Source organism: Xenopus tropicalis, chromosome 5 (genome assembly GCF_000004195.4).
Source record: "Xenopus tropicalis strain Nigerian chromosome 5, UCB_Xtro_10.0, whole genome shotgun sequence".
In the NCBI taxonomy this organism is placed as follows: domain Eukaryota; kingdom Metazoa; phylum Chordata; class Amphibia; order Anura; family Pipidae; genus Xenopus; species Xenopus tropicalis.
In genome coordinates, this window is record NC_030681.2 from 112,691,363 (window position 1) to 112,708,757 (window position 17,395).

At 39.5% G+C, this 17,395-nt stretch overlaps 1 protein-coding gene across 6 annotated transcripts in view; it reads left to right on the top strand.

The window, feature by feature from the left end:
• The window catches only part of golim4 (golgi integral membrane protein 4), a 67,305-nt gene that overhangs the window by 20,269 nt on the left and 29,641 nt on the right, over nt 1-17,395 (top strand). For all 6 annotated transcript variants that reach the window (XM_031901810.1, XM_031901812.1, XM_031901811.1 and 3 more), the window contains 1 exon segment: nt 13,345-13,419. In XM_031901810.1, the coding sequence (XP_031757670.1) occupies nt 13,345-13,419 (75 nt within the window).

Below are 17,395 nucleotides of genomic sequence, written 5' to 3' on the forward strand. Positions count from 1 at the left end.
TGTATTGGATTTATCTAGATAATTTTTGGCCATAATATTCTCTGCATGCCACAAACTTGGCATTCAAATTTATAATGTTTTTATCGTTGTGTCAGAGGACATGTTGAAGATCAGATACTATAAGTTTTATGGCATACAGGCCAATATGGAGCCTTTGCCACCCAGTGTTTTGTAGCTCTGGTGACAGGAAAAGCACTAGCCCTTGGTAACAAGTAAGTAAATAGAATTACTGGGCAGTGCCAAACATCTTGGAATCCCCTCAATGATTTTACTCTTTCCTTCTTCTGTAATATGGCTCTCTAATTAAGGTGCACTTTAAACGGCATCACATTTGAGTATATAGCTTAAGGTCCCCATACACGGGCCGATAGTAGCTGCTGATATCGGTCCCTAGGACCGATTCGGCAGCTTACCGGCCCGTGTAGGGGCAGAACCGAGGGGCCTGGCCGACCGATATCTTGGCTGAAATTGGCCAGATATCAATCGGCCAGGTTAGAAAATCCAGTCGGATCGGGGACCGCATTGGTTCGTTGATGCGGTCCTCGAACCGACTGCCCCATTGCGCCCACATAATCCGATCGTTTGGCCCCAGGGCCAAACGATCGAATTATTTTTTTTTTTTACCTAAATGCTCCCCGATATCGCCCACCCGTAGGTGGGGATATTGGGTGAAGATCCTCTCGCTTGGCGACATCGCCAAGCGAGCGGATCTGCTCGTGTATGGCCAGCTTTAATGTCTGCCCAGTATATTCCTCCTCTGTATTATCAATTTTTTATTCCGGTATATGTAAGCTACCATGTCATTTGCCTTGACAGAGCTGCTCTGTCAAGCTGTTTCTTTATAATGATATGAATCTTATGGATTCTTTTTCTCTTCAATAAAACAGCATGTTGTGTAGCCAAAATGCACCCTTTTTATTGCTGGTGGAGCTTAATCATTGCAGTGCAATGAAAACAATGTGCCTTTTCATCATAAGCTATAGTGAAAACAGATGTTTTCATCAGTGATTTTACCCTTAACCCTGTTCAGTTCTGAATTGTATTAGAAAAAATGACTGCAAATGCTTCATGTCATACATAGCCCTAACCAACTGACAGCTGAGGTGGCTTGCCTGGGTGCTAATAATAAAATGAAGAAGCAGACCTGTTTCCGCTATTCTCATTTTTTTAAAGGAACACTATCATCAAAACGGTTTGCAGATTGTGTCTTTGGTGTAATGATAAACCATAGCTACAAATGAGATTGCTGATTGGTTGGTAGGAGGAGTTTAATAAAGTAGTTATGAAAGTTTTAGTTCACTTCAGTGCTTGCATGGGGAATTTTAATAAAATGGTCAAAAAGTCTTCTTCCTTGTATTTGCTTGGCAGCAGTACTCTTTTATAGCTGACATTCAAACTATTTTATTAAGAGATAATTCAAACTACAGTGTTCTGAAATCCTGTCTGAATCCCTTTATTTACATCAATGCAGACCTAAAGCCCATACCAGAATTAATTAGAAAAGTGATTGAGATAACATTTTGCAATGGATATTACTCCCGTGAGGTATAATTATATCATTTTATGACAACTGCAGATATGTTTTATCACCAGTTAGTCAAGAATGAATCAAAATATTTTAGAAGGTTTACTCCCATCACTCCTGCACAGAAATCCTTGCCATTTTAAGCTCCGGCCCCTGATCCACCCAGACATACACCTGACTGAGCTACTATAAATCACATCTATTTTCTGGTATGCACTCAGAAAATTGGAAGAGATAAGATTGTATCCTTTTAATGTAGATTTCTATAACATACACTAGTACACAAGTATATTTTTAGCCAAATGTACTTATCTAAAACAACACGTCCTCTTTTAAAACAAACTGTCTGTGGAAGCAAAGTCAACACATAAATTGTTCATAGAAAAACCCTGACTTTCTCATGTGCAATGCCAAACATAAGCTGGAATAGTGTAAAGGCCACTTTGGATCAGTAACTTCTCTGGAGCTAAAAATGGCAGTGGACCAAATGACAGATGTTTGACAGATGCCAGGGGAACACTACCTGACTGGATTTACATAATTCTGATGGTAACGTTTTTTTGGAAGAGAAGTAATAATCTGTGGCTGTTTTCCATGGTTTGGGCTAGGGCATCTGGTTCTATTGAAAGCAAGCCTCTTAACAATGCTGTGCATTTACTTTGTAACAACAGTTGGATGAAGGTTCACCCTCTTTCAGCAGAGTAATGCCCCCTTGCATATAGAAACAATGGCCCCGGGTGCAGGCACAGGCAAAGGCTGATGCCAGCGTAGGGGCTGATTCTCAGCTAATGACAGAGGCAGTTGTTTCCCTAGTTAATTCTGCATGAGAAAGAGGAGTTGCTCCTAGCTTACACTTATACCCATATAAATCATACAGAAAAGAGCAAATAGCTTGTAATACTGAGATTTCAAGTTGTCTTTTCATATACTTGGCCTGTTTTACCAAAGAAAGAAAGCTCAAATCTTGTTAAATAAGAAATATTAATAATGTTGGGACGTTTTGTCAACATCAGGTGCAATCAGCAGAACATCTTAATTCTAGAAACTAGACTTTTAAGATGTAAGGAATAGGTCTGTTATTAGGGGGGACATTTGCCTTAAAAAATATTGATTGTTATGTGTTATGAGTCAGATCACCAGATTTTGTATGTTTGTCCTACCTATGGTACCAGAGAAAACTGAACAATCACTGATGCACTCAGTCTGGAAGTGTTTTTTTTGCCTTTTTTAGTTCCACCAAACCTGTTTCTGTGAATGGATGTGAAGCCTTCACAGGGTAATTACATGTAATGAAAACAAAGCAATTGTTAAAAAGTGTTCTACATAAATGAACCACCAGAGATATATAATGGTAAAATGTATTCTTTATTTTAGCAAAGGTAAAAATAAGCATGTGCTACATATACGTTTAAACATTAAAGAGCCTTGGTGGTGAACTACATATTGTAGGACCTATTGCACCCTTTAAACATTTGTATTTTTTTGTCCAACATTTTAAATATAGTGGACAATCATTCAACATAACATACCTATATTAATTCAGACAGATTATAGTAAAATGATGATGGTTTAAAATAAGTCTGTTTGCTCATAAGCATAGACCTTAACCTCCAGGGTATTGTATTTGTCTGATTTCATAACACAATTAGTTTTATAATATGGATGATTCCTGAAGAACCCTGGAAGAGTTGACATGTCTGCATTATGATGGTTAAGGGCTGTAAGTCTTTTTGAGTTCCCAAGAGCCTCCAGTCAGCTAAAGCAGTGCTCTCCAACTTATTACATATAGTAATAATTTTTTTCTCATACAGCATGTTTGAGAGACAGATTATATTAAAATGTAGATGTTGTACAGTAAAATCCAAGGAGCTTTTGATCTGGCTGTGGGCCATAAATATCCTTTGGAGGGCCACAAACGGCCCCTGGTTCTCCAATTGGAGCCAACCTATTAGAAGTGATGTAATAAGTTCATAGTGTTATGCTGCCCTTCATGTCTTTTTCATTGCCAGTGCAACAAATTAAATAGAGTGGGTGTTGGTTTACAAATTTACAAGGAAATTATAAATGTTGTTTTAGATATAGTCCAGATGCCATATTAATTGCAGCAAAATATTTAAAGTTTTTTTTATACACTTGGTTGGCACACCCCTGAATAATTTTGCTTTGGAATTCATTCATTGGAAACTCTCGTCACTAAGGAAATACTTTTTACATGACTAGAGAGGGTGTTTGAAAAGAACACTATTTACAGGAGTTGTGTGAATGAACAATAAGCTTTGCACAGATCTTCTCATTTAAATTCACATTATTATTGCCTGCAAAGGCTTCCCTGAAATGCCAGCTCTAAATCTCCAGAAAACAAATTCCCTAATTTCAGGCAGCAAGGGTTACCGAAAAATCAATGTTGATCCCTGCTAACTGCATACAGAGGCAGAAGAGGACGTGAAAGAGGCGTCTTTTTTGTCATTTAAAGGAACAGGAACACCAAAAAATGAAAGTGTATTAAAATAATTGAAATATAATGTGCTGTAGTACTGCACACAAGTTGTGTGTTTGCTTCAGAAAACTTAATATAGTTTATATGTGTAGCTGTGTAGCCATGGGGAGTTATTCAAATTGAAGAAAGAAGAAAAGGCACAGGTTACATAGCAGATAACGGATAACAGAACTTATCTGTTATCTGCTATGTAACCTGTGCGTTTCCTCCTTTTTTTACACCTTGAATAGCTGCTCCATGTTTACACAGCAGCTTTATTTTGTTTATTTTTTGCTATAGAAGTCTTTCTGCACCAAACACACAACTTTGACTAGTGCTAGGGCTACAGTACATTATATTTTGATTACTTTAAAACATAAAGGAGAAGTAAACTGCAAAACCCATGCTTTTGGCAATAAAATCTCCGCCGCTCTGTGCTTCAAAAATCATTTATACTAGCAGGAACAGTCACTTTCAATTCACTGGATTTGCACTTGTTGAACCAACTTGACTGAAGATCACCCTGACACTTCAGCCTCCTGGGAATCAAATCATGTCAAAACAAACAAGTTATCATGTTGTCAAGTTGTTATGTCCTGACCAGTGCTATCCAACATTTTGAATTAAGTTAACCACTATAGTGCATGGATTAGGGCTGTGGATTATCATAAAATCATAATGTAATACAGTACAAAAAGTTGGTGGTGAGGTTGGGCAGGCTACAGGTTGTAAAACACTCTTCACTTTATTTACTAATTTCTGGCTATATCTTCCCTGCTTCATTTAAAATCAAATGGCAAATGTATCTGTCTTACAAAGCCCCTTCTAACTATGTTCTCTGCAAGATTTATTTTTTATTTGTAAAATATGATTGTTTCATAGCAGCTTGACTTTTTCTTTGCTCTAGATTGTTTCTTGCTGGGTTCAGACCAGAATGACTTTTCTAGCTATCATCAAGAGCTAAATGTGATAATTTCCAGTGCAGTCAGCTGTTGATTGTAAAAAAGTTATAGCTGTCATTTGCTAATGCCAAGCAAAAGCAGTATCCATGCAACTGGGCCCAACTTGTGCATGTGCATGGCACTGGGTCAGAGCAGCTGCTGTTTGTGTCCTTGCTCAATATTTGCCTTTAATGGTTCATAGAGTGCGAGCACAGTATAAGGGAGCCCTGTACTTAGAGGCTGCCCTAAGCATTGCCTTGATATTCTGTCACGATAAAGTCTCACAGGATGCCTTTATCCTACCAGTGTGCTTCTTGTTTGTAGAGTTAGGCACAAGGGGTTTCTCCTGTGAGCTGCTGAGGGGGCAAGATGCATTGATGCAAAAGCATGATTCTTTGGGGCGTATTTGTTAACATCAGAGACAAACTTCAATGTTGATGTTGCCCATAGAAAGTCACCTACAAGTTAAAAACAAAAGGAAAAATCTGGTTGCTATGGGCAACATCACTGGTGATGTTTGTCTCCGGTCTTAATAAATACACCTCCTAGGGGGAGCTGTACCAAGATCCGAACGCTCCGAGCATATTCTCGCCGACTTTTTTGCGCGTCCGCACGATTTTTTCAGCGCCCGTGCTAAAAATTCGGAAAGGCTCTGCCGCTGTTTACAATGGTTCGGTACGAAAATTCTGTTACTTTCGGATCGCCAATGCGATATTATCATGACTAATACGATTTTTTCGTAAGCATTTTCGTGCTATTTGCGGTCTTCAGAAATTTTTGTTTCCAATCCGAATTTTTCCCGTTTGGGATTTGAACTCATGTTTTGATAAATCTGCTCCCTAGTGTTCTTTGCACCTTCCCTTCTGCCTATTGCAAATGAGCCCATTTTCTTGTTCCTAGCTTCATATTGTATGGTATGTGTAAAGTGATATTAACATGGGAATGGGATGTGTTATGCTTATATAATGGCTGCAGGGTGTGCCATGCCAAGATGTCTCAGCTGTGTAGTATTATACTGCAATAGCAAATACTTTTTTTATAGTGCTGCTCCTTGTACTTTGGGCCTTTGTGATCCATTAAATTTCATATTAATGGGGAGTCATACTCTGTCTCACTTCAAACTATCATTTCTTGCATTTACTCTTGAAGGACTTGCAATAGCCGCCAGTTAACAGGAAGCAATGGGGGGGGGGGGGCAGTCAAAACACCATTTTTATTTTAGCCCTGAATCTTCCCACAGTGGATTAGAACAGTCAAGAATGATGAGGCCATAAGTATTAAAATTAAAGAATGTGCCATTCCCTAAATTTGTATACCTTGTTCTCACTGTTCTAGAATCCTTAAATATGTATAGGGGAAGCCCCATTTCTAATAATCACATAAACAAGTGTCCTTTCAGGTCCATTTAAATAAAGCTTTGTTCCACTGAAAAAAGAGAAATTGCTCCTGGCTGGCGTAAAGTTGGCACGTCCAGCCTTTTCTGTAGTGCTGTGAAAGGAAAGCCTCCTGTTTGTGTAATCTGAATGCTGGTCATTAAATCTGTTCTTTCTTAGCATCACTACAGAGAGTTTCTGGACGATGGGGGTGACATGGAGCAGGGAGAGGTTATAAGGCTGAATGATATTCCAGTTCCACTGGCTCATTTATACTTCAAGGCAACAAGCATTCCTTATAACACTAAGCACATAACGAGTGTATAAAGCCGCTGAAAGGTTGTCACAGAGAATGCCACATTCTTAGAAGTGCCTCACAGGTGTGTTATAGAGCACTGGAGTTGTTTTACTAGATGCTTTTGATCATTTTTTGAAGACAGAAAACTTACCTTTCTGCTTGGGGAAGTAGTATGGGAGAATAGCCTTCTTAAACATAGTTTTTGATCTGTCTAATCGGAATCTTAATTTGATAACACCACCACATGGCCTTAATGTACTGTAAGAAGCAATGTACCAATTACACATTTTATATTTATTTATTTGATTATATAATTAAATTATTATATAATTTTATAGTTATTATTTGGAATTTATGGGGGCTTACAGCAATCAGCGCAGCCATCGTATGCATGAAATATATCCAGTTTTACAAGGGTCTGCTACAGGAATCCGAATCAGGCTGTTAGAAAATGATTAGTTTACATGTAGGCCATTGGCCATTGTAAATTAATTGTAGGCATCAAATAGGTCTAATAAGACAGGGTGCAATGAATAAAAATTGCATTGTAAAAGGCCCATTCTATTTAAAAAAATATAAAATAATCTCTTTGTTTTGTTCATTTTTTCCAGCTCAACTATTCTTTAGAAGTTAGAATATTCTCCCTGTGTCTGCATGGGTTTTTAACTCTGGCTACTTTGCTTTTCTCCTGCAGACCAAAAACTTACGGAGAGGTTAACTAGCTCCTAATAGAACTGACCTCAATGTACGTAGTATGCTGGGGCAATTCTGGACATATCGCCGCCTGAGGCGGCTCCTGGATGACGCTCCCCAGCACTTACCTTCTGTGCGCAGGAGCGGGTCCGGGGGCGGTGAGATCGCTAGTGCAGAGAGCGCAATTAAAAACCGGAAATTCGGCTCTTAAAGTTACCAGGAGCGGCTTTTTGCCGCCCCAGGTAACTGGGGCGCTTCTGCCGCCTGAGGCGAGTTTCTCAACTCGCCTAATGGCAGAAGCGCCCCTGGTAGTATGAGATTGAAAGGGACCTTAACCATCTCTGTAAAGCTTTATATAAATGTGTTTGTGCTATATAAAGTATATAATAATAACTAGCACTAAACCTGCTGTGTACAGCAGCACATGGTACCACAACATCTCTTATTACAAATGAGGTACCGTATATACTCGAGTATAAGCCGATCCGAGTATAAGCCGAGGTACCTAATTTTACCTAAGAAAACTGGTAAATCTTATTGACTCGAGTATAAGCCTAGGGTGGGAAATGCAGCCGCTACTGTTAAGTTTCAGTAATCAAATTATTTGTCTAATGGCAGTAATGGGGCTTTCTGTCATGGCGCTGCCCAGGGGGCTGGCTGGCTTCTTCCAATAGCTTGGCCCAGAACACACAACAGTGCCAATTCCTGATTTTGATATGCTGTACTACTGTATTGGATGTTGTGATGCCAAGTGCCACAAAAATGCCCTGTGCACAAACCAGCCAGCCCCTGGCAATGCAATGTGTTTATAAGCATTTCTGCATAAGCTTCAGTTTCATCCTACTGGCCCTTTAATTGTTATTAATTATTATTATTTGGGACATTTTCCACAAATTACTTTTAGTTTTTTGACTAGACTGTTTTGTGTTAATGTGTTATATTTGGCCAATACTGGTTGGCTGCATAAAGATAGGGCAATAGAAGCAATTGAAGATATGTGATGGCTGTAGATATGTTAGCAAGGATATACCAGAGTGTATATATTTAATGCTGGTTCTATATAGTTTGCTTGGGATGTTAGTTAATAGTGATTATTCCCAATAAGCTGGGCCTGCATCTGTGGGCCCCACTGAGCTGCCAGTGCAGGTAGAAAGAATAGGGGGAAGCTGGTACAGTAGGCAAGAAGGTCACAGCACTGTTTGATATCAATGATGCCCTTCACGTTTTGCTGAAGTGCCTTAGGTTGGGCATGACTACTTTATATAAATAATCTGTTTGGCATTAACCCCACCAGTATTTCAGAGATACCTGTAAACCAGTAAAAATAGCATTTTATTTTCTTAGTGCCCTTTAACATAGATTTAATGCTAGGGATATCATATACTGGTCCAGGCCTAGTGCAGAGCATTAAGTCTCTTATGCTCATCACTGGTACAAATAGCCACAACACCACCCCCCCGAGTGTCACCCGCGCACTGTCACTCTAAGTCGCGCCGCCGGAGTACTCACAGTCCTATGTCGCGCCGTCGGCATCCACCAGTCCACGCCGCACCAGGCGCTGGCCCGTGCTCTCCCAAGCAAACCATAGCGTCAGTCATACTGACTTAGTACAGGAACATCAGGCACGTCGCGCGCCAGTACCTAACCCCTCCCCTTTACATGCGCGTGTGTTGTCATGCATGCACGCTCATCCGGCCATGAGGGGGGGTGCGTGTGGCTACACACTAGGACAGCATTATATCAGCATCTACCATATATACGCGAGTATAAGCCGAAGGTTACTTTTTGAGCTCTTTTTTAGTGCTGAAAATCTCGGCTTATACTCGAGTATATACGGTAATCTTTTCCCTGATATGCCAACCTTGGCTGGGCAATATCCCGCTAATGCGTTCCTTTGAAGGGGATACGAAAAGTTAGAGTGACAAGTCTGACAGAAAAATCAAGCCTGCCCAAAAGAAATCTAGCAGATTTTTGGACAGATCAGTCTGGGAGGCCTGTATCAGGGCCCCCTACACAGGCAGATAGGTTGCCAAATCGATCTGAATTGGCAGCTTAAATCAGCCTGTGTATGGCCACCTTTTAGTTTGATGAGTGCTGTTCTGCATTAGGAGACTGAACAATTCATCTATTGCTCCATGATTAAAATGTGACAAAAATAAATAATATTATGTAACAGGACGGAACTGTTGCCAGTAATTATAGTGGAAATATTACACTCCTTGCTCGGAGCAGAAGAAAAGAAAACCATTTCGATTTCCATCTCTTTCATGACAGTTTATTACAGCAGCATCACTTTTGGGGAATGTAATTTCAGATTCCCATTTGTGAAAGCTCATACCATTAATACCATTAATACTTAGTATTTGACTGTTGCTATATTCAGTAGTTGCAGTCTCATGTTGTGTTATGTTAATTTAGAATCATATTACAGATGGATTTATATTCTGGGTCAGGAATCAGCGGTATTTTAAGGGAAGCAAGTGGATCCAGGGGATGTACTGTAAAGGCAGCTGTACACGAGCCAGTCCTATCATTACTATACTGTATCTGGCCGATTGGCATGCAAGCCTTACCATATGAAGGTCTGTTTCTAGTAATGAACACCTTTCTATTGTCCATTCATTCAGCCCAACAGACAATAAGAATCTCTACAGCACCTTTCCACTTTCTATTCTAATTTTCTTCAGGTGCATCAACAGATTTCATTTTTAACCTGCCCTATTAATTAACCTCCATGCTCTCCATGGTACCTAGATATTAGTTGCCATTGTTCAGCCAGCATGCACATTCTGAGAAAGTTTTGTACAGGTATAGGACCCATTATCCTGAAAGTTCCGAATTATGGGAAGGCCATCTCCTATAGACTTCATTTTAAACAAATCTTATTTTTAGATGAATTTTTAGAATGATTTCCCTTTCCTCTGTAATAATAAAACAGTACCTTTGTACTTGATCCTACCAAGATGCAGAACAAACCCATTGGGCTTAATTAATGTTATAAGGATTTTATAGTAGACTTAAAGGAAGTTCCAAATTACACAAAGATCCCTTATCTGGAAGACCTCACAAATTATTGGTACATGTATGTCCAGCTATTATAGCTTTCCTGGCCTCAAATCCTTTTTATCTGGTTTTTATCTTGGAAACTTTAGAACAAACAAGTAATTTTGTAATCATACTTTTTTTTTTTTTTTTTATACCAGACTCTCTGAATGCTAATCATAAAAAAAAAAAAAAGAAACTTTAGTCATAGAGTTGGATAAGTTCTAGTAAGACCTGCAGAGCTTGTTCTTGAGAACATTGATTAATTAGAAATCATTCTTTTCAGCCTTATCTTTAGAAGCAGTGATTGTCAAGGCATGAAGAAGTTCAGACTTTTCCCATCTATTCATGCCCTGCTTAAAGGTGCTTAAATCAGTGGTTTAGTAAGCCATGAGTGCATACTTCTCCATTTTTAACTGAATGGCTTAGTTAACAAGGTAGGAAGTTCACTATACAAGCAATCATACTGCTATATGCTCATCAAAGCAAATCTAGCAATTATGAAACCAGAATCACGAACCAGAATATTTCCGGTAGATGTTCTTGCCTTCTTGAGACATAAATGGATATTTAAATGCGATAACACTGTGTGACTGTGAAATGTATAAATGAACTGAAAGTCACAATTCAAAAAAGGGCTCTCTGACAAAATACAACGTGCTATTGTTACCGAGCAGGTGGTGGATGCCTCTAGGAGCTGGCCAGAAGTCTTGTAAGTGCCGACACAGTAGAGGGATTCAGGAAAGTCTGGGACAGACACAGGGTTACCGTAGTCATGTACAAGAATTAGCCATATTGAGGGTAGGAACGCTTCTCTACTCTGCATGCCAGGTGCTCACATTCATATAACATTACTTTATGTAAAATTGTAGAATCTTTGTTTGGCTTTGCTCTCTCTAAAACAGCAGCAAGGGGACTGTGTAAGCTGATTCATACTCCTTGCTTTTGTACCACTCCTGCTTTACTGTTAAATAAAATGACATGTAAAGAGACAAAACGGCAAGTACCACACCTCCGTTATCTCTGCAGCGCTTTGTTTCTTGTGCACACCTAAGTGTCAGCTTGCACTGAAAAGAACCTCACAGAAACCGGCTCAGTGGCATAACAGTGGTGTAAACGGGTTTAACTCTAAAACATTATAGTGTTTGAAATGAATAAACAAAGGGAATATATTTTAAACCCTTTGAATGTCTGCTGTCATTTTAACATTTATTGTATGTGTTCAGGATGACCTGATCTTTCTAAATCTGCCAGAATGTCTGTGTAAATCGACTTCTGTACAAGACGTATGACTCTAAATACATATAAAGCAAAACTGATCAAAATATAGAGAAATACTGTGTATTAGAAATATATAACACAATTATAACTGGTTTTTAAAGCCCTCTTACTCCCAATCACGTCATCACCAAAAAAAAAAAAAAAAAACAACACAAGAAAAAGCATATTTATGTTGCCAGGCCGAAAAGGCACCAATGTTCAAGAGTTGTTCTTAAAAGATCACTGTATTTACAAGCAAGAAGACAAGCAAAAATGGGCACAATCTGCCATATGATTTTGACTTTGCACTCTCTGTAAACCAATTGCTGCGGGTCTCTGTGCTTTTTTTTTTCCGTTTGTGTCCCGTTCTACTTTATTGGCAGGGCCCAGGCTAGAAGTGGGCTTAAAATCCTGAAATGCTGGAAGGTTACAGCCCTGGTAAATAAGTAATACGGTCCGGATGATTACTGATGAATTTACTCGAAAACTCCTATTTTTTTTGTTGCTACAGTTTTCTGGGATTCGCAAAATGGAACAGTAGATGCAGAACACAATTCATTTTCGGATCTTTCCCCCTTTTATTCAACAGCGTTTTTTTATGTCTTTAACACTTGTTATGATAATTAAAAATAGGTTTAATCTTTGAGTAGCACTTTTTTATAATTTTTTCTTTACTTACGCTTTTAACTTTTTAACTTCACTGTACTGCTTTATTAATTCCTGGTAAACAAGCTTAAGCAACTTTTGAGATAGTCAACTTGACCTGGGGCGCTTTACTTTTTCTTTGATACTTTTCACATACATCACACCACTCAATTCCTAGTAGTCCAGTGACTTCTAAGTAAAAAAGAACAGTTAAATCACGCTTTTTGACAGAGTCACCAAACTAGTTTTAATGGCATACGGAACAAGATCCTGCCATTCTGTTATTGTCTGTACTCATGTTCTGATATTGTCTGTACTCATGGCAAGCAAGGACTCTGGGCCTGCACATGACTTTATTAGTCAGGTACCAATCTGCCAGTGCCTAAAGCAGACAATATTTAGCACTGGTTATGACTGAACTGTTTTAGACGTGATCAATACTTGTAGAAATATCAGCCCACAACAACATATATTGAATTTAGAAAATACATTGCTTCAATGAAGGCAAATGTGTGAGTTTCTGCATTTCTGTTTCTGTATTTCTGTTTCGGCATAAACAAAAAGCCATGAGCTCAGATATAAGGTTTTATTTTCAGAACATATCAATTTAAGGATCAGAACAGAAATCCTCATACCATGGATACAATTATTTTGTTGGTTGGACTAGTTTGAAAATTCCAGTCAGTTGGTCTCAAATGAAGAATAATATTTGTTTGTGTGTTGTCACACTAACCATAATGATTGAATAATAGGGGCAGAAGATGATGCTTCTGACTGATTTTTTATCTGTGTCTTTACATACATGGGAGGTTAGCTAAACAATATTTCTTGCAAACAAATCTCATCTCCAAGATGTTGCTATTTATACTAATAAAGCTTTAGCATTCTCATCCCTGACCTTTTTTTCCCCTGTACCAAGCTAGGCACTTTTAAGCAAGGAGCTTTTTATCTACCAGTTGTTAAACCAAGGCAAACCTTGGCATTTTGGCTTTAATGATATTTGAAATAACATGTTTTTTATTATTTTCTGAATATTCATTGGTGGAACAGATGTACATCAGTCATTCACAGCAAATCTTCTTGTTTTTTAGTGGTGTATGAGCACAGGTCACGACTAGAAAAATCATTACAGAAGGAAAGACTGGAACACAAGAAAGCTAAAGAAGGTAAATATTTCTTTTTTTAGCACAAAGAATTTAGCAGGTTTATCAGAGGGATTGTATTCTAGCACCTCATCTCTTTTACAGACTTATAAATATTTGATGAACCAAAATATTGTAGCTGAAGTGCTAAGCAGATGTCCTGCAGAAATATTTTATGCGAAAATGCATCCACTGAGGTTATATACACGGATACAATTTCTTTCCTCCCAAAATTAAGTACAAATGCTCAGAGCTTAGCTTGGCGCTTGGTTGATCAGTTGTGACTCGCATCTCAGAGGGTATACTCCCATCAAATTTCTGAACAGCCCCGCCTGAGCAAGCTTGGACCAGGTAGAGCATGTATGCCATATTAGCAGAGCTGTTGGCGAAGTGTAGCCATGAAGTGTGTTGCAGGTTAGCATTCTAGTGGGGCAGTTTTTGGTGAGCCACGGGTCAGCATGTAGGAGTAATTATGTTACACTAAGGCTTTCTCTCACCTGTTTTAATATTTTTTTCTGTACCTATAATATTTACCGTATATACTCGAGTATAAGCCGAGATTTTCAGCACTAAAAAAGAGCTCAAAAAGTAACCTTCGGCTTATACTCGCGTATATATGGTAGATGCTGATATAATGCTGTCCTAGTGTGTAGCCACACGCACCCCCCCTCATGGCCGGATGAGCGTGCATGCATGACAACACACGCGCATGTAAAGGGGAGGGGTTAGGTACTGGCGCGCGACGTGCCTGATGTTCCTGTACTAAGTCAGTATGACTGACGCTATGGTTTGCTTGGGAGAGCACGGGCCAGCGCCTGGTGCGGCGTGGACTGGTGGATGCCGACGGCGCGACATAGGACTGTGAGTACTCCGGCGGCGCGACTTAGAGTGACAGTGCGCGGGTGACACTCGGGGGGGTGGTGTTGTGGCTATTTGTACCAGTGATGAGCATAAGAGACTTAATGCTCTGCACTAGGCCTGGACCAGTATATGATATCCCTAGCATTAAATCTATGTTAAAGGGCACTAAGAAAATAAAATGCTATTTTTACTGGTTTACAGGTATCTCTGAAATACTGGTGGGGTTAATGCCAAACAGATTATTTATATAAAGTAGTCATGCCCAACCTAAGGCACTTCAGCAAAACGTGAAGGGCATCATTGATATCAAACAGTGCTGTGACCTTCTTGCCTACTGTACCAGCTTCCCCCTATTCTTTCTACCTGCACTGGCAGCTCAGTGGGGCCCACAGATGCAGGCCCAGCTTATTGGGAATAATCACTATTAACTAACATCCCAAGCAAACTATATAGAACCAGCATTAAATATATACACTCTGGTATATCCTTGCTAACATATCTACAGCCATCACATATCTTCAATTGCTTCTATTGCCCTATCTTTATGCAGCCAACCAGTATTGGCCAAATATAACACATTAACACAAAACAGTCTAGTCAAAAAACTAAAAGTAATTTGTGGAAAATGTCCCAAATAATAATAATTAATAACAATTAAAGGGCCAGTAGGATGAAACTGAAGCTTATGCAGAAATGCTTATAAACACATTGCATTGCCAGGGGCTGGCTGGTTTGTGCACAGGGCATTTTTGTGGCACTTGGCATCACAACATCCAATACAGTAGTACAGCATATCAAAATCAGGAATTGGCACTGTTGTGTGTTCTGGGCCAAGCTATTGGAAGAAGCCAGCCAGCCCCCTGGGCAGCGCCATGACAGAAAGCCCCATTACTGCCATTAGACAAATAATTTGATTACTGAAACTTAACAGTAGCGGCTGCATTTCCCACCCTAGGCTTATACTCGAGTCAATAAGATTTACCAGTTTTCTTAGGTAAAATTAGGTACCTCGGCTTATACTCGGATCGGCTTATACTCGAGTATATACGGTACTACTGCGATATAGTCACAACCTCACTGGCATCACCGTGAGCAACCACCTATGCTGCTTCAAATGGAAGTTCTGTTCCTCTAATCTAAAGTGTGCCCCCTGGGGTCTTTGATCTTGTTTATGGAAAAAAAGAACACCATATATATATATATATATATATATATATAATCCCCTTCTAATGTACTTGAACAGAGTAGTCAGGTCCTCTTGTAAGCACTTTTTTTCCAGAGAAAACAACCCCAACCTCAACAGTCTAACCTCATAGTTTAAATCTTCCATCCCCTTTACCAGTTTAGTTGCACGTCTCTGCACTCTCTCCAGCTCATTAATATCCTTCTTAAGGACTGGAGCCCAAAACTGCACCACATACTCAAGGTGAGGCCTTACCAGAGACCTATAAAATGATGGCAAAATTATGTTTTCATACCTTGAGTCAATGCCCTTTTTTTATACAAGACAGCACTTTATTTGCTTTAGCAGCCAGTGATTGACACTGTCTGGAATTAGACAACTTGTTATCTACAAAAATCCTTCACCCTTAGGGCTATGACACATGGAGCTACTTGTTGCAGCACCAGAAAATTCCCTGCCATAGAAAATACTGAGAATTGTCTTAGCTAAAACACACTTGGAGGCAATTATCAGTATTTTGTAGCTGCTACAAGGAGCTTGTTGTGTCATTGCCTTGAAAGGAGAAGGAAATATTGAAATCAATGAAGAAGATCACTTAGTGCAGGGGTGGCCAGACTTTTTTCCGCCGCGATCGACTGACGACCCAGGAATGCGGAAGTGCGGTGTGAATGTGTATGTATGTGAGGTAGCGTACGTACGCATTCACACAGCACTTTCGCATCCCCGGCTTCATCGCGGTCCACCAGAAATTCTCGGGGGATCGACCGCTATCGACATATTGGCCACCCCTGACTTAGTGTATAACTTGCAAAGTCTAAAACTACCAAAGTGCATAACTTTGTACTTATCAACATTGAAACTTATTTTCCAGTTTGCTGCACAGTGTTTCACGTTTTGTGAAATTGCTCTGTAAAGTGGCAGCATCCTGCATAAAAGTTTTAGTTTTTTGTTTTTTTTTTACAATTTAGTATTTTTAGCAAAAATAGTGCTTTCAATGCCCGCCTCGAGGTCAATAATAAACAAGTTAAAAAGCAAAGGACCAAGGACAGACCCCTAACACTCCACTAACAACACTGTTCAAATTAGAAAATGTTCCATTTACCACCACTCTTTGTAATTTATCCTTCAGCCAGTTCTCTATCCAAGTACAAATATTGTGTTCCAAGCCAGTATTCCAAATAGTTTTAATTAACCCTCTGTGTGGTACTGTAGACTTTTTATATCCAGTGTAGATAACATCCACTACCATTCCAAAGTCTAAGTTCCTGCTCACCTCCCAAGTTTGCAGCATTATTTTTTTTTTATAGTACTGAGATTGCATATGTAGAATAGATCATGCTTGGCATCAGTTTATCTTGCCTGTAATTAATATAAATTCTGATATCTGTTATGTAGGTTGTGGTTACAGATAAGTACTATTTCCCTTAGTAATATTAGTGTTTCTGGTACTGAAACCAGCTTTCCACAGCCTTCTGTTGAATTAGTTTCCACAAATCTCATTCATTAAAGTCCGGGTTAGTCCAGCAGCAGTTGAGAGTGTATGCAAGGTTGTAGCATGGGGCAGATTTTGTTAAGAAGTGATAATTTACTGGCTGAAATCCACCCTCTGTGTACAGTGGGACAGGCAAAGTCTGCTTTTGTCACACATGATCACACATACAGTGTGGTAAGGGGCTAAATTGTGTTTCTCTGCTGGCCTAGAAAGCACCATGTGTGTACAGTTGACTCCAGCCTAGCCAGTAAAACACCTGCCAAAGCCAGGTGTTTGGCCCCTGGCCCACCCCCAATCAGCCCCATTCTGCCAAGAACTTACCTTATTTCTTCCTGAATGTGCTCTATAACCCTCCCTCTGGCTGTTGCCACATCATAACTCGGCCCATTTGCTCATCGCCCGTCCATTTGATTTCATTGTCCTGGCCAGCTGCCAGTAGAATTTAAGCAGAAAGGTGGCAACCC